The sequence below is a fragment of the Phycodurus eques genome, chromosome 6 (genome assembly GCF_024500275.1).
Source record: "Phycodurus eques isolate BA_2022a chromosome 6, UOR_Pequ_1.1, whole genome shotgun sequence".
Taxonomy (NCBI): Eukaryota; Metazoa; Chordata; class Actinopteri; order Syngnathiformes; family Syngnathidae; genus Phycodurus; species Phycodurus eques.
The window spans coordinates 18,032,629-18,059,470 of NC_084530.1; the positions used below are offsets into that span (position 1 = coordinate 18,032,629).

At 41.6% G+C, this 26,842-nt stretch overlaps 2 protein-coding genes across 2 annotated transcripts; both read right to left on the bottom strand.

Moving 5' to 3' along the window:
• Window positions 1-315: 315 nt before the first annotated feature.
• Window positions 316-6,282, bottom strand: actb1 (actin, beta 1). Its single transcript, XM_061678570.1, has 7 exons — window positions 6,210-6,282; window positions 4,844-4,970; window positions 3,696-3,935; window positions 2,554-2,800; window positions 1,592-1,783; window positions 1,317-1,498; window positions 316-910 (listed from the first exon to the last, which is right to left on the bottom strand). Exons 2-7 carry the CDS (start codon window positions 4,964-4,966, stop codon window positions 767-769), a joined length of 1,128 nt encoding a protein of 375 aa, XP_061534554.1. The 5' UTR covers window positions 4,967-4,970; window positions 6,210-6,282; the 3' UTR covers window positions 316-766.
• Window positions 6,283-12,900: 6,618 nt separating this feature from the next.
• On the bottom strand, window positions 12,901-26,811 carry si:ch211-14k19.8 (mucin-2). The gene is made up of 10 exons (XM_061679870.1): window positions 25,475-26,811; window positions 19,069-20,826; window positions 18,905-18,993; window positions 18,192-18,250; window positions 17,953-18,116; window positions 17,266-17,425; window positions 17,012-17,203; window positions 15,720-15,959; window positions 15,154-15,316; window positions 12,901-13,203 (listed from the first exon to the last, which is right to left on the bottom strand). Exons 1-10 carry the CDS (start codon window positions 25,521-25,523, stop codon window positions 13,129-13,131), a joined length of 2,949 nt encoding a protein of 982 aa, XP_061535854.1. The 5' UTR covers window positions 25,524-26,811; the 3' UTR covers window positions 12,901-13,128.
• Between the last annotated feature and the right edge of the window lie 31 nt (window positions 26,812-26,842).

Consider the following 26,842-nt stretch of genomic DNA (forward strand, 5'->3'; position numbering starts at 1 on the left):
GAGAAACTGATAGTCATTAAAAATAAAATAAAAACAAAACCTAGATGTTTGTCAACATGTCATTTTGACTCAGGGGTCATTCCTAAATAGGCCAGTATTGATGTAAATAGCATTAGCATAAAGCTCATTTGAACTGAAGGACAGTTTAAATAGTATATTTTACCACCATCATATTAAGGATATTTAAATATTTTCCTCAAGGGTACTTTAAACCAGCATATACACCTAAACATTACTGCTAATTCTACACAAAGTCCAGGATATCTTTCACAATACTTTGTACTATAGTATAATGAAGACAAAGTGACAGTGAGATCTCAGACATGTGCACTTTATTAGATTATGCAACCAGAGCTCATGTAAAAACCTTCCAAACACCACCTGACAAAGTACAAGCATTTTCTTCTATAATTTTTGCATAATCACAAAAATTTGAGCAAATATCTTAAGGCTGAAAGTACAAAAAAAAAAGATAATTTACATAAAGCAATACTAACAGGTTCTGTCAGGCAAGAGGAAAGCCCGGCAGCAGAAGTTTGAAACCTTCATAGAGGCAAATAAAGGTGGGGAACAAAAACAGAAACCTAAACCACAAATCATTCCTCACATTCACACTGCCTGTAGGAGGGGGGCTCTGGACTTCCTGCAGAGCTCAGTGATGAAGGTAAAGAGGTGCTGCAGGCTCAGCATACAGTGTTGATGGGAGCCACTTGTTTGGGTTGGTAGCAGTGTGTTCGGGAGGGGGAGGGGGTGTCCGACAGTCTCTTTAGAAGCACTTCCTGTGGACAATGCTGGGGCCGGACTCATCATACTCTTGCTTGCTGATCCACATCTGCTGGAAGGTGGACAGGGACGCCAGGATGGAGCCGCCGATCCACACAGAGTACTTCCTCTCAGGTGGAGCGATGATCTGCACAGAGAGCCAGAGAAGTTATACCAATGAAAGTTAACATTTTTAATTACACATTTTACACTGGAAAAGACTCCTTTATTCTGTTAAACATTTTTCTTTGGAAACTATTTGTGATATGCCACAACATTGGAGTCAAATGGCATAATTAGGTCATTTTTAAACTGTCAATACAAACAAAAACACCAATGTGCTTCCTAAAATAAAAAAAATAAGTGTAGACCGTCAGTCATACAGGTCATGTTAATCTGCAACGGTTGAATTGCGGCAACTACAATTTGTTGCATTTTTATCCCTCATTTTCCAAAAACACTCAAATGACTTAGGCAACAACTAGTTCCAATTTGCTCAATGCCAAGGTAGGAAAGCAATGTGCTTAGCAAGTTTTAAACTTCAATAACATTACCTTAATCTTCATGGTGGTGGGGGCCAGAGAGGTGATCTCCTTCTGCATGCGGTCAGCGATGCCTGGGTACATTGTGGTGCCACCTGACAGCACTGTGTTGGCATACAGGTCCTTACGGATGTCCACGTCGCACTTCATGATGCTGTTGAAGGTGGTCTCGTGGATGCCGCACGACTCCATGCCTGCAGACAAGATGTAGAGTCAGTACATTTTTGTGTGGGGGTGGGCGGGGGAGAAGGACACCAGATTAGTGATTGACAGATGAACCGGCATACCCAAGAAGGAAGGCTGGAAGAGCGCCTCGGGGCAGCGGAACCTCTCGTTGCCGATGGTGATGACCTGGCCGTCGGGCAGCTCGTAGCTCTTCTCCAGAGATGAGGAGGAGGCGGCCGTGCCCATTTCCTGCTCGAAGTCCAGAGCCACGTAGCACAGCTTCTCCTTGATGTCGCGCACAATCTCACGCTCGGCTGCATTGGAAACAAAAACATTTTACTCAAATGCTCAAGATTCAAGCCTCCCTTTTCTTTGCTACAGAAATCAATAAGCATGTGATTAAATCTTATGTTGTGGGTCAAAGTGACATTTCAAAGTTGAAAAAAATATTACCCATTTCTTGATCTACAAATGTACAATAGAAAACGACTTTAAAGGTTGAAATTTAAACCGGTTAATATGACCTGCAACACAAGTGAAATTTGGCAGCACTTAACAGTTCAATGTAGATTTGACAAACTATGCAGGTTTACAATGATGAAACCAAAAACAAATGATCAGAATTCTGATAGAAATTACCTTTTTCAGTCAGTTTGATGATTAAATGCATTAATAGTCATCAGTATCTTAAGCTAAATTTAACAATTGAGCCAATTTCTAGATATATTTTTTTAAAGGGTAATTTGGACAACAGGAAGCTTAAAAATGTAAATTGTTTTCACAGAAAAATATTGACCTAAGATTAAAATAACTTTCCTTTATTCAAATTGTACTTGTCAAAAAAATTTAATTGTCAAATTGTACACAACAGAAGTGTTGGTATTTAAAAAGATTGCAGAAATTTTGGTAGAAAATATTTAAAGTGGACAATTTGAGCCCAGTCGTGACTTTTGAATAGTTTTTACAAATTTACTAAAAAAAACAAGTCATGCATTTTGGTATTAATACCAGACAAAACTTTTCCTACACTGGTCAATTGGAGCCGTAGCATAACAGGATTGAAATTAAAGGCACATGCACTGACCAGTGGTGGTGAAGCTGTAGCCACGTTCAGTGAGGATCTTCATGAGGTAGTCTGTGAGGTCCCGACCTGCCAGGTCCAGCCTGAGGATGGCATGTGGCAGCGCATAGCCCTCGTAAATGGGCACCGTGTGTGTGACACCATCCCCAGAGTCCATCACGATGCCGGTGGTGCGACCAGAGGCATACAGTGACAACACAGCCTGGATGGCCACATACATGGCGGGTGTGTTGAATGTCTCGAACATGATCTGGACCACAAAGCCACACCATTAGAAAATGTAAAAGTCCCATTAGTGAAAAACACAATCAGTTTAGTCAGCAATTCTTCCTTTTATAATTTCACATGCCCAGTTTAGGGATCTGAAGAATACCATGCTGTAGGTCAGTGATTCTCAAGTGTGGTATGTGGGCTCCCTTTAATGGTCTGTGAAATTTAATTAAAATGTTCAAATAGTGCATAATGTTAGTTGTTCAAACTAATATATTGATTAAATACAATTTGGTTGCACATAGGCATTTCATCTGTAAGAACCCATTCAAGCATTAGATAAAATATATTGCACATTAAAGTTAAAATGGTAAGTTTTTTTTATGGTTCAATTTTACCCACAACAAAAGGTTTATAAAAATATCAAGTAAAACTTAAATCTAGTTGCAAAAAAAAAAAAAAAAAAAAAGTCAAAAACTGTTACCCTACATTTAAATCCAATTTGCCATAACAGGAGGTTAAACAATATTTACAATCCTGTCTTAAAAAAACATTTCTACTTTAAAAAAAACATCTACCGTGTCATTTTTCTTCTTAAAAATCCAAAAGCCAACAATCAAATCCTAGTCTTTTTAAATTTAAGATTTTTCTGCTCAATTGCAAGATTTGGGAGCAACATTTTTTTGCGCTCTTAGTATTTTTTTACCTGGTCAATATGACCATGTTAAAGTGGTTTAAACATGCCGAGTTAGGACTGTAAATGCAGTGAACGCCATGCTGTCAGTTCTCTATATGATACACACAAGAAACCTGAAGTATCCAGAGAGATTTAAAGAGAGCTCAGGAAAGAGGACACCTGCAATTTTAAGGGGGAAATGGGACTGAGCAAGAAGACGACGACCACAAGGAAGTCTCAAAATGGAGGCCTGGCATACCTGGGTCATCTTCTCACGGTTGGCCTTTGGGTTGAGGGGGGCCTCGGTGAGCAACACTGGGTGCTCTTCAGGGGCCACACGCAGCTCGTTGTAGAAGGTGTGGTGCCAGATCTTTTCCATGTCATCCCAGTTGGTGACAATGCCGTGCTCGATGGGGTACTTGAGGGTCAGAATGCCTCTCTTGCTCTGAGCCTCATCACCGACGTAGGAATCCTTCTGCCCCATGCCCACCATCACGCCCTGTCGGCATTGCAAGACTCAAAATTAGACAGAGCGAGACAAACAAATGCCTCCCACAAATAAAAAGAAACAGAGATTACGTAGGCTCACACTGATCGAGTTTGTAACTACAGTATATCCTTTAATGCATTGCACAAATGCCTCCCTCTCAAAACCCTTGCCATTTTATTTTATTTTATTTAATTACACTGATCAAGTTTGTAACTACAGTATATCCTTTAATGCATTGCACAAATGCCTCCCTCTCAAAACTCTTGCAATTTTATTTTATTTAATTACACTGGCTCACAAAGTTGCAAACAAAAGTATTCTCAAATATAGGGATCTTCGATACCACTACAGTACAAGTATTCACTAGTATTTTTGATAAATAAAATTTAAACAATGGCACACTAATTTTAAAAAGGACCTCTGACGCACATGATTTGCCGATGTGTGAAAGTGCCAACTACTGGCGACGACGGCAGATTTGTTTGATTTAAGTATCAGCGGCCTTCACGAGTTCCCAATACCTTGAAATAAGGCTGTGAAAGCCTGATACCAAAGATAAATTTTTCAATGAACACATCCCTCAAACAATTGCAATCATCAGTTCACATTACAGTATTTCTTCCAAGATTTGTGGGGGGGAAGAAAAGAAAAATCCTCCCTCAAATAGATTTTATTTTCAAGTCATTGCAAGTAATGCAACTAGCATTGTTGAAGATGATAGCTATAGCTTTTTGCACAACACTACATTGAAGCAAGACAAAACACCTCCCTCAACCAGCCCCACTTTTAAAAAAAGTAGCAATCAGTAGTTCATTGTTCACATAGCAAAGGGCAGCAATTATCAGTTCATTGTTCACAAAGCCCGCCGAAAAAAAAAAAAAGACCTCCCTATATTTATGAAGACATAGGTGGTGTACCTGATGCCTGGGCCGTCCCACGATGGAGGGGAAGACTGCACGTGGGGCATCATCTCCAGCAAAGCCGGCTTTGCACATACCGGATCCATTGTCCACAACCAGGGCGGCAATTTCGTCTTCCATTTTTCTGCAAAATACCAAAAAGCAAAAATTAAGTGGGAGTAAAAGGTGAGTCAACAAGGGAGAGGAGGAGACAGCTGCACCACATATGCAGCTGTTAGTCAAGTTCTGCTGGGTGTAGCAGTGGCACCAACCCCAAAAAAAAGGCAAAGCGGGTCCGGTCATGACCATGTAAGGACAAAGTGAGGAACCACAGCAAACACGACCACTCCCTTTGAACACCAGCCCTCATATTTGATTATTATAAAATATAAACAGGAGCACATTTAACATAGCTACTATGCTAAAGATTGCCAAGTTTATTTGTATAGCCCTTAACACAGTCAAAGGACTTCACAGGCCCACAATTGACATCCCCTGAACTATTTATATTGGTACTTCAAACATAACATTTTCTGAAGATATATTCTTACATTATCTTATTTAATTAGCTAATCAAATTTTATTTTACATAATTGAATTTATAAACTTTGCATGTTAACAGATTAGTCAAATATAGGGTAACATTTTATTAAATTGGCAAATCAAAATGAATTAACCCCAACTAAAAAAAAGTTACTTATCAGATTAAAACAACAATACATGTAACGTCGTTGTCTTTTATTAAACAATTCAATTAAGAAAAAAATATATAAAAATGACCATGAATTATATTAAATTTTGAATCTTCGCTCTAAAAAGCCTAAATTCCCTTTAGTTCCAAATTCCCTTTAGTTCCAAAATGTGCCCATTTTTGCTCTGATTAATAAATTACCTTGTACGCGGAAAGCCAACCAAACTTTAAAAAATAAATAAATAAATAAAAAATCCACTTAAATCAACCGACTAATGTTGGTGCCGTTTGTTAATTTTCGGTAGTCGATGACTCCTGGGTGACCGCAGAGCTAATCCACTTGTTGTAATCCGTCTAGCCGTTGGCGTGCTAAAGGGATTCGGGTGGGGTCGCTGACAGTCAAAGCCTTCAAAGAGTATGCTTAAAGGGGGGAGGGGGGGCTCCGTCATCAGCTACACCGGGCAAGGTCGTAGCTGCGTCACAAAGCCGGACGTTGGCTCTTTGAAGCCGGCGTCACCGCTTTGTGACACCCTGAAAGCTAACCAGGCTAACGGCTAGCCTACTACGAGCACGCCTGTAAAAGCCGTTTTAAACCCAAATGTATGTATAAAGTGCCCCGTCGGGAATTTAGCACCTCAAAACCGCACTTCTAAGAGGAAATGCAGTTTAATAGCTACAAAATGTCGTTCTTACCGGTGCGAGTGAAGTCTCCTCGGGAATAGCTGCGAAGAGTATGAGACCAAGCTTGACTGTGACGTCGAGTCGTCTGACTGCTGGCTTTTAAAAGGCGCCCGTGCTGCAGCCCCTCTCCATATAAGGAGAACTTTCCTCACGGCGGCCTCCGGTTGGTCCACCCGCGGCTAGTGGGCGTGGCGTGAGCGGATCACCCATCAAACAACAAACAGTAGAACCTAAACTAACCCCCCAAATCATTAAATTGTGCTGAAATGGTCGTTTCAGTTTGTCAGTTTGTTAGGTACTCACTTTTAATTCACTTATTGTAGAAAATGGGGCTTTTAAGGTGTGTGATTAATTCACTTATTATAGAAAAGGGGGCTTTTAAGGTGTGTGAAATGTTTTGATGTCCAGTGTATGTGAGCTATGTGAGGAAGGACTGAATCGCTCCATTGGGACAAATAAATTATCCATCCATCCATCCATCCATCCATCCATCCAACTGTGTGGCCTTCATAGTCAATCTGAAATCACAGTTTTACTCCCCTTTTCAGTTGTTGCCTTTCAGGAACAGTATAAAAAACAGGTATCGATCGATCGATCGATCCTATCTATCGATCTATCGATCTATCTATCTATCTATCTATCTATCTATCTATCTATCTATCTATCTATCTATCTATCTATCTATCTATCTATCTATCTATCTATCTATCTATCTATCTATCGTCTCTCTGCCTGCCTGCCTGCCTATCAATGTTCAATAACAAAAGGACATCTGCGGGGTTAGGTTGTTGGACTCGGGGGTCACTGACAGCAGGGTTAACAGTCGACATATCAGTCAAGCACACAGACACGAACACACACGCACACAGATTAGACTGACAAGTGGTACTGTGTTAACACGGTGGTATGATTACAGCCAACATGTAAATCTCACCACTCATCGCCTCGACCAGAGGTCTCCCCTTGTAGGATATTTTGGTTTTAAGTTTATTTTGATACAAGATGATCATTTTTGATATCACTACATGTATTTTTAGAATTAGTGATTTATGTACGTTTCTCATTCCTGTGATGTTTTATGATGAAAAATGTGGGGGAAATAAAACCTGTTCATTTGGATACATGATGTGTTATATTTGATGTTTTATGATGCGTGCCAAAGCTCAAATCTGAAGCGCCATTATTGCTGTAGTCATCATCGTTAGCTGTCAATCTGCTTCATATGCATATTTGTTGTTAATCAGTGTGACTGCACTACTTTATATTGCTTCATGAATCTTTGTACTTTTGTGTTTATGGCCTAAAAGTATATTTCTATTTTTTTCTTTTATCTGTGGGTAAAAAAAAACAAAAAACAAATCACGTCACCTTTATCCATCCATCCATCCATTCTCGACAGTGTTTATTCTCATTCGGGTCGTGAGTGAGCTGAAGCCTATCCCAGCTGATTTTTTGGCGAGCGATACAGCCTGGACTGGTTGCCAGCCAACCACGGGGCACATATACAGTGCTGTGGAAACGTGTTTGCCCCCTTCTCAAATTCTTATTTGTTTGCATAGTTTCCCCACTTTAATAGAAGGAAATAAATCCTAGACTCGCTCCTGTCAAATAGAACAGAATAATGAGGAAAAGGTTAGGAAAGAGAACAATTTATTCAGAATGCAGGGTTTTTAACCTGCAGTGGACAAACGATTATTATTATTTGTTCAATGCAAAGAAAAGGCTGTTTGGCTCATCTGTCGAGAGGCAGTGGCGGTATTCAAGAATACAATCTGCGCCGACACTATGAATCCCGTCACAGACAAGTATGATAGCTTGCAAGGCCAAATGCGAGCAGACAAACTCTCAAAGCTAGAAGGTGGACTGTTAGCTCAGCAGAATACATTTGTACGTATTTCCTGTCTTTTTTTTCTGTGAAGATCCCGGAAAGGGTTATTCATATTTGGTTATGTGTTGCTTTCTGGAAAAGAATAAATGTTTATGTTTAGGCACCCATGCAATTGTCACATTTTCTGTTACAAACTGACCCTGGCCCCCCATCAGAGAAGGGAAAAGTTATGTGGCCCTCACAGGAAAAAGTTTGGGGACCCCTGGATTAGAGCATCTACCTGACAGTTCTGAGGTCCGGGGTTCAATCCCCAGACCCGCCTGTGTGGAGTTTGCATGTTCTCTCTCTATCACACTGTACAGTTTGTATATGTATTTGCTTCTATTTTGCTTTGGTTTACTCTGCTGTTTGCAGCCAGGTTGGCATGGCAAATACCTTACCTGAATAAGGTTAAATGAATATATGAAAAATGCATGACTTCATGCTCTTAGTGAGTTTTTAAATACAGCAGTGTGAAGTATTTGGTATCTGTAAATGTGTTTGCATGAAAGAAGCAAAAACAGATTGTATATTGCAAATATTTATTTGTGCACGTAGAAACACAGACAAAAAGCCGGGCTTGATTTCCTTGTCTTGCACAATGACAAATGTGACATTTTCCCACATGCTGGAGGAGCTCCTGCCTGGGAAGGTTATTTATTTTTCACCCCTGTTACCGATTGGATTGAACCATCAGAGGGTCCTCGCTGGTTAGCCTCACATGCCTCAGCCCCGGCCGAGGAAGAACACAAGGGGAACTCCAGTGACCAGGGTAGCTAAGGAAGTTCCTGCAAAGGTTCCTGCTGTGGGATCGTCAAACAAATGTAAATATCAGGCAAAGATAACCCATGAGTAAACATAAAATGCACAACTTTTTAAATGGGGATTTTATTTATTAAGGAATAAAACAACTATTCAAAGCTATCTGGCCCTGTGTGGAAAAGTAATTCCCTACCCTTTGTTAAATTATGAGTTAACTGTGGCTAATCACATTATTTTGGAAAGCTGAGTCCATTTTCATTAACCACGCTCAAGCCCGATTACTTGTTGGCTTGTTCGGTCAAGAAATGACTTTAATAGAACCTGTCTGACAAAATGAAGTTGCTCAAAAGATCTCAAAAAGCTGCAACAAAATGCCACCATCCAAAGAAATTCCAAGAACAGATGAGGAAAAAAAGTCATTGATCTTTATCAGTGTGAAAAGGGTTACAAAGCCATTTCTAAACCTTTAGGACTTCAGCGAACCACAGTGAGAGCCATTATCCTCAAACGAAGAAAACATGGAACAGTGGTCAGCCTTCCCAGGAACGACCGGCCTACAAAAATTACGCCAAGAGCACAGTGATAACTCATCTAGAAAGTCACAAAGGAACCCAGGACAACATTTAAAGAACTGCTGGCCTCCCTTGCCGTGTTTTTAAAGGAATGATTTCACATTTAGATTTCACATTTTACATTTTTGCGATTGTAAAACTTAAATAAAGGTGTGCTGAAGTCCATGATCATCTCGACTGTGTTGAGTGTGTTCATGGTTTCCCCAGCGGTGACGTGACATCACCTGTCACTTGACTTCCACCGGAGGAAGGCCTGGAGGCGACAGGAAGGATTATTACCGGAAAGTTACAGGTGTATCTGTGTGTGTCACAGAAGGTGACAACATCCAAGTGTGATGTAAATTGGGAACGTAAAATAGTGGCACACATGGACCTGAAATACCTGACAGTGCGAAACCACTCATGCCTGTCCGAGTGTGTGAGTGTGAGCCGGTTGTAGTCTCCAAAGCGTGCCCGGACAATGACCATAAAGCAGTAATTCTCCCTGACTCTCCTTGGTGTTCCTAATAAGGATGTATGGCCAGCCACGGAGGCAGGACGTGGCTTTTCTTTGGCCATGCTTTCACCTCGACATGCATACAGGAAGTGAACACACACCCACTTAACACACACACATCTTCTGCATGGAGAGGTTAAAAAGGTGAACAAGCCAATCAGGGAATTATCAAAATCCCCCCCCCCCCTTACACACACACACACACACACTGCCTTTGGATGACATCCATATAAGGAGATATCAGCCTGCGTAAGTCACATGACTAGGAAGAAGAAGAATGCATTGCTGCTTCTTTGAGTCATGTGACCAGCAGCAGCGTGAGGAAATGAATGAATCTCCCTTTTTAAGGATTTGTATGCGCATGTGTGTGTGTTGCATGTAGACATTGCCACACACACATTGCACAATGACACACACACACACACACACACAGTGACACACACAGGCTTGGCTCTTGGCTCTAAGGCCGTATATGGAAAGAAGCTCACAGGTAGTTATTTCCGACTTGCCTTTTATTCTGCAACATTCTCATTCTCGAAGTGCAATACTAGTTCAGCATAGCCTAAGTTTCCCCTTGCCCACACTTATCTTTTTCACTTTTATGGTCTGGAATTCCACCCGGGTTACACGAAGCACATGGCCAAAAAGGGGGTGGGGGGCTGGGTGTGGTTGGGAAGACAGAAGGTCAAATGGAGTGTTTCATAATACAGTGGCACCTTGGGATAGGAGTTAAATTAGTTACTGGAGCACACGTAACTAAAATCATCTTTCCCCATTGAAATAACCAGAAGGACAGATATGAAGAGAAGACTCCAAACACCAGTGGGCTGTAGCAGCCCGGCTGACCGACGTGCCTACGTGGTGCCCATTTTCTTGTGACGTTCCCATCAACGGCAATGCATGAACATTGAAATTAAGTTGAAACTTGCTAATTTCCCATCTGATATTCATGAGGTTTACTTTTTTTGTCAAAGTACATAAAATGCCTCTTTCTCTTTAATACCATGCATTGTTATATTGTGAGCGGCACGGTGGTCGACTGGTTAGAGGGTCAGCCTCACGGTTCTGAGGACCGGGATTCAATCCCCGGGCCTGCCTGTGTGGAGTTTGCATGTTCTCCCCGTGCCTGCGTGGGTTTTCTCCGGGCACTCCGGTTTCCTCCCGCATCCCAAAAACATGCATGGTAGGTGAATTGACAACTCTAAATTGCCCGTAGGTGTGATTGTGAGTGCGAATGGTGTTTTGTTTGTATGTGCCCTGCGATTGGCTGGCAACCAGTTCAGGGTGTACCCCGCCTCCTGCCCGATGATAGCTGGGATAGGCTCCAGCACTCCCGCGACCCTAGTGAGGAGACGCGGCTCAGAAAATGGATGGATGGACGTTATATTGTGTTTTTGTAAAATTCTGACATTAAGGCCCAGCTACCAAATGCACTGCCCGCCATTGCACTAATGACATCATAAATTGAATTGAAAATAATTGAAGTTTTTGTTACACATTTGGCTACCATTGAATGGCCATTGTGCTGCTGCCCGCCTTGGCGACCTGGGGGCAATATAAGACAGACAGACAGATATACCGTGCTGTAAATGGACGTCTGTACATTATAGCTGTCTCCGCTCCTCTCAGGAGATAAAGAATATACGACTGAGTAATGTGATATTGAATGTCTAAATGTGTTGCTGCACTGTTTGTGTACAAATATACATTGCTTATATGTTTCCCATTGTGTTAGCATTAGCATTTAAGCTAGCAGTCAAAAGGCCAAGCTATGTGTGTTTTGTTCAGCTTGACAGTAAACTTCAACTGGAAGTTGGAATAAACACGTTGAAGCGACTTTTTTTTGTGTGAAGAATTTTTTACTATTTGCCAAAGTGCTGCTTATTGTGAACTGAGTTGAGCCCACTGCCTACATACAGTGCTCATATCTTAAGGTTGCACTCGTAAGTCAGAGCAAAAAAAAAATCTGCTGAATGCTGGCTCGTAGTATCTGGGAAAACTTGTAAGTCCAGTCACTCGTAGCACCACTGTTGTTGTCTCTATGGAATGTAGTGCAACACTTCCCAACCTTTTATTGAGCAGCCCAATTTAGTTCCGGTAACTTTCTCCTTTATTTGTAATTTTCCACCATGATTTAACATTTATTGTTAAATTGTGGCGGACTACATCGGCAGGTTGTTGTCTGCACCTATGAATCGGCAGCCCGTTTACAAGAGCTCCGTTAACTTTCTCCTTTATTTCTACGAGGTATGGGCCACTATCAGATTCTGACAGTGATATCTGTGTGCAAATATCACAGTTTCACAGTATAACAATTACAGCTCTAAAATGTATTATGATGAAATGTTTGTGTAAATAACCTTTCCAATGAATGCAATCGGGGAGCTTCAGAACTAAGTGACTGAGTAAACTGCAGTAATATTAGTCGCTTTTCATGGAGGAAGAATTATATACGCCTGTAAGTATTGTTGTATACCATGTTTTGCTGCACCATTAGTGATCAAATATCCATATTTAGCATTATAACACCGCTTGATAGATGTTACTCATTAACCCATCGATGGGATTTTGTATTGCGTGTGAACAATAGCAAACATTCAAAGAGATGTAACTGTGAGTGGCATTTACCAGCGATTCTCTTTTTTATTTTAAGAATTGTTCGCTAGTTACCAAACTGCTGCTTGTTTTGAAGTGAGTTAAGTTCACTGCATACTGCATACCAAGCAAGCAAAAAAATACAAAAAATAAATACAAATAATAATAGTTTTTAAAAAAGCAGCTGAATGACAGCTCGTATCTCTAAACACTTGTAAGTCGGGTCACTCGTATCCCAAGGAACCACAATACACATTTACTTACGTAAATAAATAAATAAATTAGCAAAATGATTTTTTTTTTTTTTTTTTTGTCATGGGGTGTTGTGTATAGAATTTGGAGAATAATTAAGGGATCCATGGTGGAGTATGGCTGTAACATAACAAAATGTGGAAAAAGTGAAGCAATACATTCCAGATGCAATGCATACAGTTTTATGAACAAGTGGTGAGATACAATGGGGTTACCTACGACCATGACAGTGAACTACACACACACACACACACACACACACACACACACACACACACACACACACACACACACACACATACAGTATTTATTGAATTATCTGTCACATACATACATATATATTCACACAACACATTAAGAGTGTTTAATGGCCGTTGAATATCAGAGTCATGCGGTCCAGCTGCGGTTCATGTCCACCAGCTCCATGCCTTCGCAGTACGAACGTGGCCTTGACACCCGAACCTAAACAGCCAACACAAGGAAATCATTCAAAACAAATCAAGATGCTAAGCTATTGTAGCATAGGGATCACAACGGAGACACGATATCAAGGGAAAATGCTGATAGTGCTCTAGTTACTAAAAGGTCTGTACGAACCGTAGCTAGCCTCCTTAGCTTAGGCTGACGGATGCTAACGGGTTAGCATTATGTGCTAACAACATTTCTTTTTATTAATTTGAGGTAAAAACATTTTTTTATCTCATTTTGTAAAAAGGCTGTAACAAAATGTATGTACACTAAATTTGATTTGTTTTTTTATAGTAAAGAAATTAGCAAAAATAAAAATATGATTTTTTCATATTGCCATTATTGGGTATTGTGTGAAGAATTTTAAGGGGAAAAAAGGATTTAATCCACTTTGGAATAAGGCTGTAACATTACAAACTTTAGGGGAAAAAAAGTGATGAAATCTGAACACTTTCCCAATTAACTGAATATACTCACGTGATTTGTTGTTTTTTTATTTTAAATAAATGTGCAAAAATGAAAAAAAAAACACTTGTTCACATCGTCATTACGGGGTGATGTGTAGGATTTTGAGGAAATAATTAATTTATTCTACTTTGGAATAATGCTGTAACATTGCCAAATGTGTGTGTGTGTGGGGGTAAAAGCGATTAAATGGGAATGATTCTGGAAGCATTGTACGTACATGCGATTTCTTTTTATTTATTTTTTTATTTGCAAAAAATAGCTTTTCACAAGGGGTTGTGTGTTGAATTTTAAATGGGGGAACATGAATTCATTTCACTTTTTGCACAATGAGCAAATATGGGAAAAAAGTGACAAAATGTGAACAATTTCTGATGCATTGAACATACATGTGACTTTTTTGTTTTTTTTAAGTAGCAAAAAATAAATACTTTGGCGCAGGACAAATGAATTGATTCCCCATTGGACTAAGTTTCTAATATTCTGGATGCATTGTACGTACATGTGATTTCTTGTTTTTTTGTTTTTCTTTTATTAGACCTCCCCCCCCAAAAATATTTTTTTTAAACTTGAGGGAGAAAATTAATTTATTCCTCTTTGGAATAAGGTGTAACGTTACCAAATGTCAAAAAAGTGACAAATTCTGGATCCACTGTAAATGGGCTAAGTAAGCATTGTGAACCATCCATCCATCCATCCATCCATCCATCCATCCATCCATTTGCTGAGCCGCTTATCCTCACTCGGGCTGCTGGAGCCTATCCCAGCTATCTTCGGGCAGGAGGCGGGGTACACCCTGAACTGGTTGCCAGCCAATCGCAGGACATATATCAACAAACAACCAGTTGCACTCACATTCACGCCTACGGGCAATTTAGACTCTTCAATGAACCTACCATGCATGTTTTTGGGATGCGTGAGGAAACCGGAGTGCCCGGAGAAAACCCACGCAGGCACGGGGAGAAAATGCAAACTCCACACAGGCGGGGCATGGGAACTGTGAGGCAGATGCTCTAACCAGTCGGCCACCGTGTTGCTCATTGTGAACTAACAACTTTTTATTTATTTGTCAAAAATTAGAAGAAATTTTCAAGAAAACTTTGTTCAAACTTCTATGATGTGGTGTTGTGTGGAGAATTTTGAGGGAAAAAAATGATTTATTCCACTTTGGAATAAGATAATATGTTAAGATTTCTGGATGCACTGTAAGTACCGGTATTTATTAATTTATTTTTAATACATTAATAATTTCATATTTCAATTTTTTTGTTTTTTCCATTTGTTGTGACTAGAATTTTGAAGCAAAAATATGAATTAGCTCAATTTTGGAATGAGGTTGTAATATAACAGCATTGCTCCTTAGTATCGTCATAATAGAAATGTACCAGAACAGGTAGATTGCTACACGTGATCCCGTGATAATCATATGTTTAGCCCTGGTGAAGCAGCATCTGGCTCATGCGTTCCGCGGCTACTCACAGCGTGTGCGGTGTGGGTGGCGGCCAGGTGCCGCAGAAGCGGGAAGGGCGTCCAATGGATGGGCTCCACGGGCCAGCTGCACACAGACAGGTCGCTGGCCTTGCCCGAGTCCAGCACCCCATCGCCCACGCTCAACTCGCTGCCGCGCCAACCGTACTGGGAGCTGGCACACACGCACACATTTGCTTATTTTTACACTTACTTTACAATTAAGGCTAAGGCAACATGTGACTGAGAGATGGCTCGGTAGGGCTTGTCCCTTAAGGCAAAACCAGACTTAAAAAATAGTTGATTTTAGATTCTCAAATAAATTTCAGACTGTCCCTGAAGGCAACACCTGATTAAGACACACAGAGAAAACTGTTTGCAGCCTGTCCCTGAAGACAACACCTTACTTAGGTAGATTGATAGATAGAAATCAGGGATTTCAGACTGTCCCTGAAAGCAACACGTGATTTAGATGGCTAGATTAATTAACATAAAACAGAGATTTCAGACTGTCCATGAAGGCAACATCTGGCTTAGATAGACTGATGTGATAGATGATAGCTGGTGTGTGTACATACCTGTCGGGGTAGATGGTGTTGAGACGCGCGACACGGCCGGTGCAGGCGGAGGAAGCGGAGGCGGAGGCTAGCGACAGGGTGTCGTCGTGGTAGCAGCAGGGGCGGTCCAGAGCTCGCATGTGCAACAGCTCGTCGGAGCGCGTGAACGCCGGATTGTCCACGGAGTCAGCGGAACCCACAGAAGCCGAACGCAGCCAGAAGCGAGACGACAGCTCATCGAAATGGTTGAACCGCCGGTAGCTAGACACCACACACGACCCAGACAAACACAATTGCATTTACAATTTAATAATACAATAAGCACCATATTTTTTTATATTCTTGTATTAATCTACTCAACTAATTTGATCTATTTTTGAATAATTAATTGAAAATAATTTGTTTCAAATTAATAAGGAATGTATACGTATAATTTGTAATTAATTTTAAAAAACAGTTTTAGATAGAATTAACAGGAAATGAATTGACTTTTTTCATTTACTTGTCAAAATATATTTTTATTGAATTAACTATTTTTTGTTTGGAATCAACAGGACATTATATTTTTCCATTAATTTAATCAAATTGTTTCATTTTTCATTTATTTGTAGTTTAGAATTAACAGGACATTAATTTATATTGTAATTTATTTAATCAAATAATTTAAGTTTAAGAAATTTGTGTTTGTATTGAATAAATTACAAATAATTTTACTATTATAATTATATACAATTTTTATATATAAAGGCCCTCTCGTTCTGTATTATTTACATAAAATAAAAATAAAAAGCCTGTTGCATTTTTTTCAAATATGGAGGAGTCAGAGTGTGACATCTCGAGACAACAGCTGGAAGTATAGTGGAGCAGCAAGCAAAACCTTCCTTAGGCCATTAATATAAAATATAGATGTCATTCAATAAAAAAAAAATGATATAAAACAAAATAAAAACAAATAAATTTAAAAGCAAGTAAATAATAAAAAATTATGTTAAAGATACCATTAAATAAAAATAGTACAATTACTACACGTGAAATAAATAATTAAATACATTTAAATAAATAGGAACTCCATTAAATAAAAAATAGCACATACAATTAAAAATACATTTGAATAAACAAAAACAAACCCAAGTAATTAATTGAAACAAATGGCATATTGTAGGTACGAGGAAACAAAGTAGTGATCCACCATATCCAGCAGATAGTGCTATAGTAGTGTGACAAAAAACAACAACCTCCCTCTGTGCTGGCATCAGTTTAGTACTATGCACTACGGCCACCTACAGGACTGGACTGAAATAGCATCATGGTACCTGCTCCGGGTCTGTTCCACCTTGGCCCGGATCAGAGCGGCTCGGTAGCGTCTGACGGCGACGAAGGCCAGCGAGCCAATCAGGGCCACGGCCAGCGCCAGGATGGAAACGCACGTGCACACCAGACGGGCTCGCGTCATACGTACGTCGCACCTCGATCCCATGAACCAGAAGTCGTCGCCCACCAGGCAGCTGACGAAAAAGTGAGGATCACGTGAAAATTGAACATACAGGAAGTGTGTGTGCTCCCGTACCGACAAACAGGAAGATGTTCCGGGTGGTGCGTGCAGACGCCGTGATGGCGGCAGAAGTCAAAATGACACACGGAGGAGCAGCTGTAGTTGTTGGGCCGAGAAACACAACGGAAGCCTCCCGGACACGCCAGCAACCAATCGCATACGTCCGCCTGCACGCCTGCGTCACATGATACATTTAAGATGTTAGCTTAGCTTAGCATTCTTCGACCAGTCACTCACAAGTACGCAGTGGAACTCCCCGCACAAACTGTGACTTAAGACCGTCCCCGAAAGCAACACCTGACTTGGGCAGATTGATAGCTGTGATTTCAGACTGTCCCTGAAGGCAATACCCCGATTTAGCTAGAGAGGAAAGGGGGATTAGTCCCTGGAGGTAACACCCAGTCAGACAGAAATTTGTGATTTCAGACTGTCCATGAAAGCAACACCTGATTTAGACAGCTGGAATGATAGAAAACTGTTTTCAGACTGTCCCTTAGGACAACATGTGACTTGGATAGATTCAATAAATTAAGAAAATAAATAGAAATGTGTCATTTTAGACTGACCCTAAAGGCAACACCCAACATGGATAGATTACAAAAAATTGGGATTTCAGACTGTCCCTGAAAGCAACACTTGATTTACCCGTAGACAAAGAGACAGACATAACTAGCCGTACAGTATTAAAGACAGTGCTCTCACCCCCCAGTGTGATGTTGACGACCTTTGACCCTCTGAAGCTCCTTCCCAAGCGTGCGGCTCCGTCCAGTCCCGTCTGGTGTAGCAGTGTCGAGGCTCCAGAAGCGGAGAGCCAGCGCAGAGCGCCCACGCTGTCAAACTCCAGTAGGATCTGCACGGCGCGACCACTGGAACCAGAAAGAAACCAAAACACAAGCGCTGTTAGTACACATGATGCTAGTGACATGATCAGCGCCACTCACCTGCCCCACACACCCGACATCCTGCTGAACCCTGGCGCCCTCTGCAGGTAAGGCTCCACCTGCAACGTGGACCACGTAATCAGCAAACTTCAGCGTCAAACATTACATCCGCACACTTCACAACACCATTGATGATTAATCGTTAATGAGTTGGAGCCCTTGCGCTTATTTCTATTCAAGGAGCCAGTTCAATCTTTGGGTAATTGTTTTTCCCTTTTCATTTGGCCGGTTCCCCTTTTTGAAGATAGTTTTTTTTTTTTTTGTTAATTTTTGTTGTCTTGTGAGCTGAAGGGCCTATCTCACTGGTTTGGAGACTTGTTGGTGACCTAATGGAGACTCATGGAAACGCTCTTGGAGACTACGCAGGTCGCCGGAGAATCACAGTACATTCAAACACGTTAGATTTTTTTCAGAGCCCTTTTGAAGACTTTTTCAAGTCTCGACTGGGGAGATGTCTCCGCGAGGTCTCTGCGACATCTCTGAGACTTGCTGGACTTCCGGTTGACCTCCGGGTGATTTGGTCTCCATGACATCGCCACGACTTCCGGGCAAATTCAATTCCGCGACACGTCGCCATGGTGGTAGTGCAAGCAATATTTTGTTCTCCGGCGTTGCCAGTCTCCGCCAGTGAGATAGGCCCTTTACACAAAACAGGAACCTGTTAAAACAGATGTAAAATGTATATAAAAGGGAAGATTATGTCTTCCACCCACCCAGGCGATGGTGTCCTCCTCGAGGTCGGGACCTGAAGCTGAGCTGGACTCAACCACAACTATCTGCAGCAACAGCTCGATGGACTCCACTGGACACAAGAATCACAAAACAAATGCATAGCTCGTCAAAACACACACACACACACACAAACACACACACACACCTGTGAAAGCAACAGCCTGGTCCGGCATCACAAAGACTTTGGGTATGCGGGTGGTCGCGCCACTCGAAGAAGTCGAAGCAGATTGGGTTTCCGGCATCAGATGCTGGGTTGTCGCGGTGTTGCCGTCCCCGGTCCCTTTCTCCTCAGTCTTCGGAGTTCCTTGTCTGATCAAGGGTGGTGCAGTGGTTTTGTAGCCCCGGGCCAGAACTTCCAGGATGGAGGGGGAAACGGAAGGCAAGTTCTTTAGGGCTGTTGGTATGGGTGTTGTGTGGCGGGCATCGTCCGTGTTCAGGGAACCCCCAAAACCCAGAACCCCTCTGGATACTGTCACAGTGCTCGCGTGGGGCAAGGGTCCAGACGTTCCCGTACCGTCCTTGGAGCCCCCAAAGCTCAGAACCTCTCTGGACACTGACACAGTGCTCGCGTGGAATGGGTTTCCTGGTGTTGCTATCCCATCCTTGGATCCCTCCAAGCTTACCTGGGGCGTGTTCCCAGCTGTTCTCATCCCATCCTCTGCGCCAGACAATTTCTGTACCTCTCTGGATTCAAAAATGGTGCTTACGTGGGGCGAGTGCCCTGGCATTGCTGTGCCTTCATGGGAAACCCCTATGTTCAGGAGCCCCACCTTGGGCGTGTATTGGGGTGTTCCCATACCATCCTCAGAACCAGACACCAACACAGTGCTCACATGTGGCGTTCCCGTTCTGTCCTCAGAGCCCCCTAAGCTTAAGAGTCCATCCTGAAGTGTATGTTGTGCTGTTTCCGTCCCATCCTGGGAGTCCCCTAACCTCAGGAACCTGTCGGATGCCATCACAGTGCTCACCTGGGTTGAGTGTCCAGGGGTTACCCCCCCATCTTCAGAGAACCCCAAGTTTAGGACCCCAACCTGGGGCGTGTATCGGGGTGTTCCCATATAGTCTTCAGAGGCAGATGAGTTCGGAACCCCTCCGGATGCCAACACGGTGCTCACGTGGGGAGAGTGTCTCGGCGTTCCTGTTCCTACCCGGGAGCCACTCAAGACGCCTATCTGGGGCATGTATCCGGATGTTCCCATCCCATCTTCAGATACCCCTAACTTCATTATGCTTATGCTGGACGTAAGTCTAGGCGTTCCCCTCCCATCCTCCGACCCAGACGAGTTCTGGATCCTTCCAGACACCATGATGGCATCTCTGGTGGTCCACAGAGAACCAAAGATCTTTGACATCCCCTCTGTGGCATCCGGCAGGCGTGTGGTTCTTTGTGTACTTTGTGAAGAGTCCGTTTGTGACCACATGGACCCCCAAACCGGACCTGAAGTGAGTTTTTCGAAAACTTCCATCCCACTTGAGGATGTCCGACGGAGGGTCTGGTGATGAACTGTTCCTGTGGTACCAGCAGGAGTCGCAAGAAGTGTCCAACTGGCCGGGGAGGACGTCACAGGCGGAAAAGCGGACTGCCTGGAGGTGTGATACCCACGTGTCCCTTCTGGTGTGCCCGGATTTGTTTGGGTGTTTCGGGTCAGCACCATTGTCACCGGAAGGTCGGTAACAGATGTTTCCCCTCCATTGTTCCCCGCTTCCTCAGGAAGCTGTAGAGCTCCGCTATCAGGGCTCCCGGACGCAATGGAGGGCGTGGCGGGACCAGACTCAGACCCTCCGTAGGGTTCTTGTGTGCTTGTGTAGTCGGACGCGACCGGTGATGGACTGGCGAAGTCTCTGTCGGAATGCGATACGGGGATGGCATGCTCCTCTGTGGAATTCCGTGGCTCTCCCTGAACTGGAGGATCAGGATACAGAAACAGATAGAGCCATGAAGGACAACAACAAAGCATCTCTCTCTCTCTCACACACGCACCCACACACACATACAATGATAAGAACTTTCCAGAACGACTGGATTTTTCCAAATGAGGTCACAGAAAAACACAAATGTTATTGGACCTATTAGAGGACCCTCGTGATCGAGGTGGGTCACACAGACTCAATCGTTCGCTAATAAGCAACCATTTTGCATTCGGGGAAAATCAAGTTCTGCCTAGCAACAAGCGAGAACACAAGTAAGTGTTTTATATTCAATACAGAGGACCAATTCAATTGCAAAAATGTCCTATTGACACAAAAGGCAGTAGGCATGTTCATCAACACAGGAGGCACGACAATGTCTGATGAAGACATGCTATGAAATGCACCGAAAGTCGGCCATTTTGCATGAGAGCCAAGTAAGGTGGTGCCCCAGCAGATGTTGCTACGTTGGGAAAAAAGCACATTATACTAAAATTTGTTTTATAATCCTTATAGGCCTGCTTTTGGTAAAGTGACATAGTGTGCACAACGAATTCTAGCTTGCAACATCTTTCTTAATAATATAGGCTTTATATTTAATGCAGAGCACTGATTCTACTGCCAAAGCATCGACAGTCAATAAACTGCTTTTGTCATGATTTCTTTTGTATTTTGCCAAGTGTGCACTGTTTTCTGCCGAGCAACAATTAACAAGTGGTCGTGCAGACGTGTCATATGACTAGTAAAAAGTAATCCTACATTTTATATTTAATAGAGAGCAGGAAATTGACTTCAAAATTAACAAGCGTAGATGAACGTCTTTCTTCGTGAAAACGAACAACCAAAAAGGCAAGACCAGTAGATGCCACTTTTGAATTCGCTATATGAGGAACGTCACATGACCAAAGCGGAACACGGTATAGCTGACTTCCTGTGTATGCCATGGTAACAATCAAAACTAGGATTGATGACATTATTGTTTGGAAAAAAATTTAAAAAAAAGATAATTTTGTTTCCTTTATGGCTGGTGTCTTTGGACAAAAGTTAAATATATGTACAGTATATAATTTATTTATACAAATATGATACTTGTAAACATGAACGAAGCCTAAACACAGTCTGTTGTCATCTTTGGTGGCTCTGTGGTGACATCTTGTGTTTAAAAAAAAAGAAAGAAAAAGTGAAAGTTCCTACGGTTGCTTTGTTACGGTCCCCTTCAACTGAGCGAGGAGGAAGTTCTGAGACACGTTTTGCCGAATGCAAAACTAGGTTGTGCATATACTGGATTGTGTTTCAGGTCACAAATGATTGTGACTGATGAATTATGCCTTGCAACCACTGAGGGTGTCAGTGGTTCCGTTTCTCCTCTCTTATAAATATTTTACTTGATTTTTATTTCAGGACGTATTTTCCAAAGCAAAGACGACGTCACCATACTACAGCACTTAAACACTGGCACAACATACCCGGCCGGTAGTTTCCTTCTTCTTCGATCATGCGAGATTTATGTCTTGGAGGACTGGATTCTAGATTGGTGGGAGAACAGAATCTTTGTGTGTGTGTGTGTGGTCTTCTGTGTTGATGTTAGAGCAGATTTACAATTTTAAGATTTGAAAAATCCTTGTGTGTGTACCAGGCCCAAGTCAGCTTTTGGAGGCATTCAAACATTCAAGCTGGAGTACGGCAGTGCAAGAAATTGTTTCAATCAGTCTTGAGGTTAGGGCTCAAGCACAGCAGTACAAGCCCCCTTGGTATTGCTCAATTCCTTCCTCTAGTTAGTGCTCCAGTAAGGGAATCTGAGACCTTTTTGGAATTACTTCCCTTCTTAAAGTTAGGGCTTAAGCACAGAGGTTTGAGTACTCTACTATAATCACTTAGTTGCTTGTTTCTAAATTGCTTTTTGGGGGCTGGAAGCCCCCTTGCAAATTGCTTAGTTCCTTTTTCTGTAAAGGCTCGAGCACAGTGTCGCTCGGACCCTCTTAAAATCATTTTGTTGCTCATTACTTGAGAAATATAATCTCGAAGAAAATTAGCCTCTGCCACCAGTTTGTCCGAATGACACCAAATCCGGTGCACGTGTTCGCAAAGACAAGATGCACGAAAAAGTCAAACGAAACCATGATGTGACACACACAGGAAGTCAGCCATTTTGCTTTTAAGCAGTCGTTTCAGGGTCGCTTTGGCCATTATTTACAGGGCCCATCAAAGTCAAACTTGTTTTCTTCTTAGCTCTAATTGGACATCAAAGATGTCTTGGACACAGGTTTTAGCCAATGATACAAGAGATTTTTGCCTCATTAGAGGCTAACAAAATGTAAACAAGGGCAAAGAACAGCGACCTCTCCCAAGGCTTAAAGGTACCCTGTGTAAGATTTTGCGTTGTCTATTTGGTCAAAATCGATGCCTGTGTTTTTACATTTGTTTATATTGGTGTATTATGATCTCTGCTAATATTTTGATACATTCTTGTAAGTGAAGCATTTTAGATTTATTTTATACATAAGAGTGGTGACCCAGTAAGGGAGCACCATGACAGTCTGCCATCTTGAAACTACAGCAGCCGTAAGGGGACAAAAGCAACACAAAACCCGAAAATAACTACACTGTTACCTGCGATTCAGCGCAGAGATTGAGACACCGGAGGACAAGATAGATGTATCATATAATATAAATATATATATTTATTTTAACTGCACTTTTAAAACAGACGGTTAAAAAGAGAACACACATGCAACTTGGATGGGCTCCACGTCCCTTTGTCCGAATGATGTGTTAGCATGGTTCACCGGTCGGCTTCATCATGTTAAGGTCCTGAATCCACACGTTGAACTGCACATGAGATGCTAACGATTTATAATTTTCTCAAACTGCTCTGAAGTGTAAACCACACACAAGGTACGCAAATCCGCTGCACACAATGGAGGCAGTAGGTCTGGCTGTTCGCTGCTCCACTCTTCATTCGGAATATCGTACAGATCCAAACCATTTATTCTGCATGCATTTTTGCCCGGTATTGGTCTCTGGCTTCACGGTCTAGCTTTTCTTTGTAAAATCCCATCTGTTTCACGCATTTCACATGTTTTTCAGTTGCGGAAAATACACAGCGATTGTACAACCTGCTTAAAAAGCCATTGCGGCCACCTCAACCCACAATGCAAAGCGGTTTCCAGGCCCCATTTCATTTGGTTTTGTTAGACAATGTTTACCATAGGCAACATAACACAGTAGGGCCAACATTTCCGTATTAGCAGGTGTTCCGACAAACTTTGCTATGTTCGAGGGTTTTTGATTTCTAATGCCACAGTTGTTGCAATACGCTTTTAAAAAACTGAGGCGCTAGAGTGCACTATTTGTTTGGATGCAATACACAATTTCAAAAAAACATGGGAGTAATTCCGACACGGTGTATTTTTAAACATCAAATCAAAACCTGATTTAAAGACATCCGAGAGATATAAAAGCGTTTGAGCATAAAATGTTACAAATTGCATTTACACTGCTCCCAAACCTGCATCCAATCTGGATTAAATTATCTTTTGATGCTAAATACACACAGAAAAGTACAAAAACAAACAAACAAAAAACCCAATTCACGTTCAAATTAATACTTTTTAATATTTACATTTACACTGCTACAGAATCTGGATCTGATCAGGATTAACTCATCCTTTACATCTTTTGACTGATACAACCACACAAATTATCCACACACCCGCCTGCGCATGCGCACACACACAAATCACATTAAATTAGATTTTACATCTCTCATTTACACTGCTGCCAAATCTGGATATGATCAGGATTATTATTATTATTTTATTATTATTAAAAAAAGGTTGATTTTCCATGCAGTATACTATATAATTAAATATTTTTTTAATTTGGGTCTGAATTCCCAAATTCTGACCACTGCAAATTTTATTTGGATCACGTGAGCTTTCACAAAAATGCATAAAAATTAGCTAAAAGAAAAAAATATTTTTTTTAGCTTCAGGATCAGATTTTTTTTTTTTTTTAAATCATACAAAATGTCACTGATATATAAAAATTAAATGAACTAAGAATATACAAAAAATATACATATTTTTAGCTTCAAACCCTAGCAAATTTTGGTTAAATCAAGCAAATTTCACACATATTTCAAAACATAAATATATTGAAATTAACTGTTTTATATTCCTTTTAAAAACATCTTTTTTTTCCCAGCTTGGGGAACCTGGCAATTTTTGTTTAAATCAGTTGAGATTTCAGTAAAATGTGTAAAAATGAAATAATTTAAGAAATACACCTCTACTCTAAAAACTATTTATATATTCTTTATTCTATATTGTTTCAGCTTCATGAAACAGACAAATTGGATTTAAATGTCAGATTTCACAAAAATATGCTAAAACAAAATTTTAAAATGTATTTTTGAATTAAAATTAGTTTACACCCAAATTTAAAATCAAATAATCACAGAAAGAAAACCCCTCTCATTCAAATACAGATTAATTCAATGAAAGCTGTAGACCCCGTCAGACAAAAACATTAGCATTTTTATGGGGTCTACATTTCAACACTAAATCAGAATCATTATTTGCACACGACTATCATGCATTTTTTTTTAAAGGCAAATTGTTTTTGTTTGTTGGTGCGCTTACCTGATGATGTGACGACGAGGACGAGCAACAAGCAGACGTGGAGCTGCATGTCCGATCCCCTTCACACATGACGGGAAGGAAGGATGTCTCCAAAATGGACACACGACCTCCACATGTCACAACATAGTGTTCTTCAAAGTTTGCTGCTCCGTGGCTTCCTCGACTTTGTTCCCCCTCCTCTCGTCTTAAATGAGATCCACGTGTGCGCGGTCAAAACGGTTTTTGAAAGGTGGTGGAGCGGACCGACCGAGGAGGCGTGTGTCTCGCCTGCCGGCGGAGAGGCGACACAGGCGGCCACGGACAAGCGTCTGCTCCCGGTGGGAGGGGGATGCTGGATGGAGGAAGGCGAAGCTTCTCATGAAGGCTTTGCCCACGTATGACAGCGTCCACACATCCACAAGACGACAGACCACCTCCCATTTCTCTCGCTTGTGCGCCCCCTCCCCTTCTGAGGCTGCACCTGGTACTGCAGCATGCATGACAGCCACAAAAAACACAAGAAATGACGAGCTCTGTCTTCAAACCCTACTTTTAACGCCGAACCTTGGCATGAAACACTAATTTGACACTCAAACTCTCATTTGAAACAATATGCCTTCCCTGACTTGAAATCCTAATTTGAAACACTAACCCTAGTTAGAAAATCAAAACCTTGTTTAACTCTCTAACCCAGACTTTTGTAAATCATGGCTTGAGAACGTAAACTGAAACCCAAACCCTTGGCTTGAAGCCCTAATTTGAAACCCTCGCTCAGTCTTGAAACCCTACTTTTAATTCTTAACCTTGGCTTGAAGTACAAAAGTTAAACCCAACCCTTGGCTTGAAGCCCTACTTTTAAACCGCACTCCTTGTATGAAACGCGTAAAACCCACATTTGGAACCCTAACCTTCTCTTTAAACCCCCGCCCCGATTTGAAACCCTTATCCTATCTTAAAACTGTAACCCTTGTTAAAACCCAATCTTGAAATCGTGCCATTTGCTTGAAAGCCTAGGCCCAAAACCTTAATTCTGGCTTAAAACGCTAACCCTTGTTTAGAGCCCTAAACTTGCTTTGAAAGGCTACTTTGAAACCCTACCCACAGGCCTGAAACCATAAAAAAAACGTTTCTTTGGTTGAGAATGTTCTAAATATCCCATCAAGGTCATAGAGGAAAACCGCATAGTTGAAGGTAAAAGGGCAAAGTGAAACTTCAAATGAAAGGTCTTGACGGGTCCTCTCCAAACGTGCTCTTACTCTGTTGCGATAACCAAAGTGGCAAAAAAAACAAACACTTTGGCACCAACACATGAGGTTATGCAAGGACATGTTGCCATGGCAACATTACTCGCACATCTGTGCTCACCAAGAACCAAAGAAAGACAAAAAA

Bases quoted from the DNA above. Each gene is read 5' to 3' on its own strand.
- actb1 (XM_061678570.1), bottom strand. From the start codon at position 4,966: ATGGAAGACGAAATTGCCGCCCTGGTTGTGGACAATGGATCCGGTATG. The intron at 1,499-1,591 runs GTATGCCGGTTC...TCTTGTCTGCAG, and splicing joins CTTCCAGCCTTCCTTCTTGG to GCATGGAGTCGTGCGGCATC. The intron at 911-1,316 runs GTAATGTTATTG...CTCTCTGTGCAG, and splicing joins CCACCACCATGAAGATTAAG to ATCATCGCTCCACCTGAGAG.
- si:ch211-14k19.8 (XM_061679870.1), bottom strand. From the start codon at position 25,523: ATGCAGCTCCACGTCTGCTTGTTGCTCGTCCTCGTCGTCACATCATCA. The intron at 20,827-25,474 runs GTAAGCGCACCA...CTGATCCTCCAG, and splicing joins CCTCGTCGTCACATCATCAG to TTCAGGGAGAGCCACGGAAT. The intron at 13,204-15,153 runs GTGAGTAGCCGC...TTGGCTGTTTAG, and splicing joins CCACCCACACCGCACACGCT to GTTCGGGTGTCAAGGCCACG.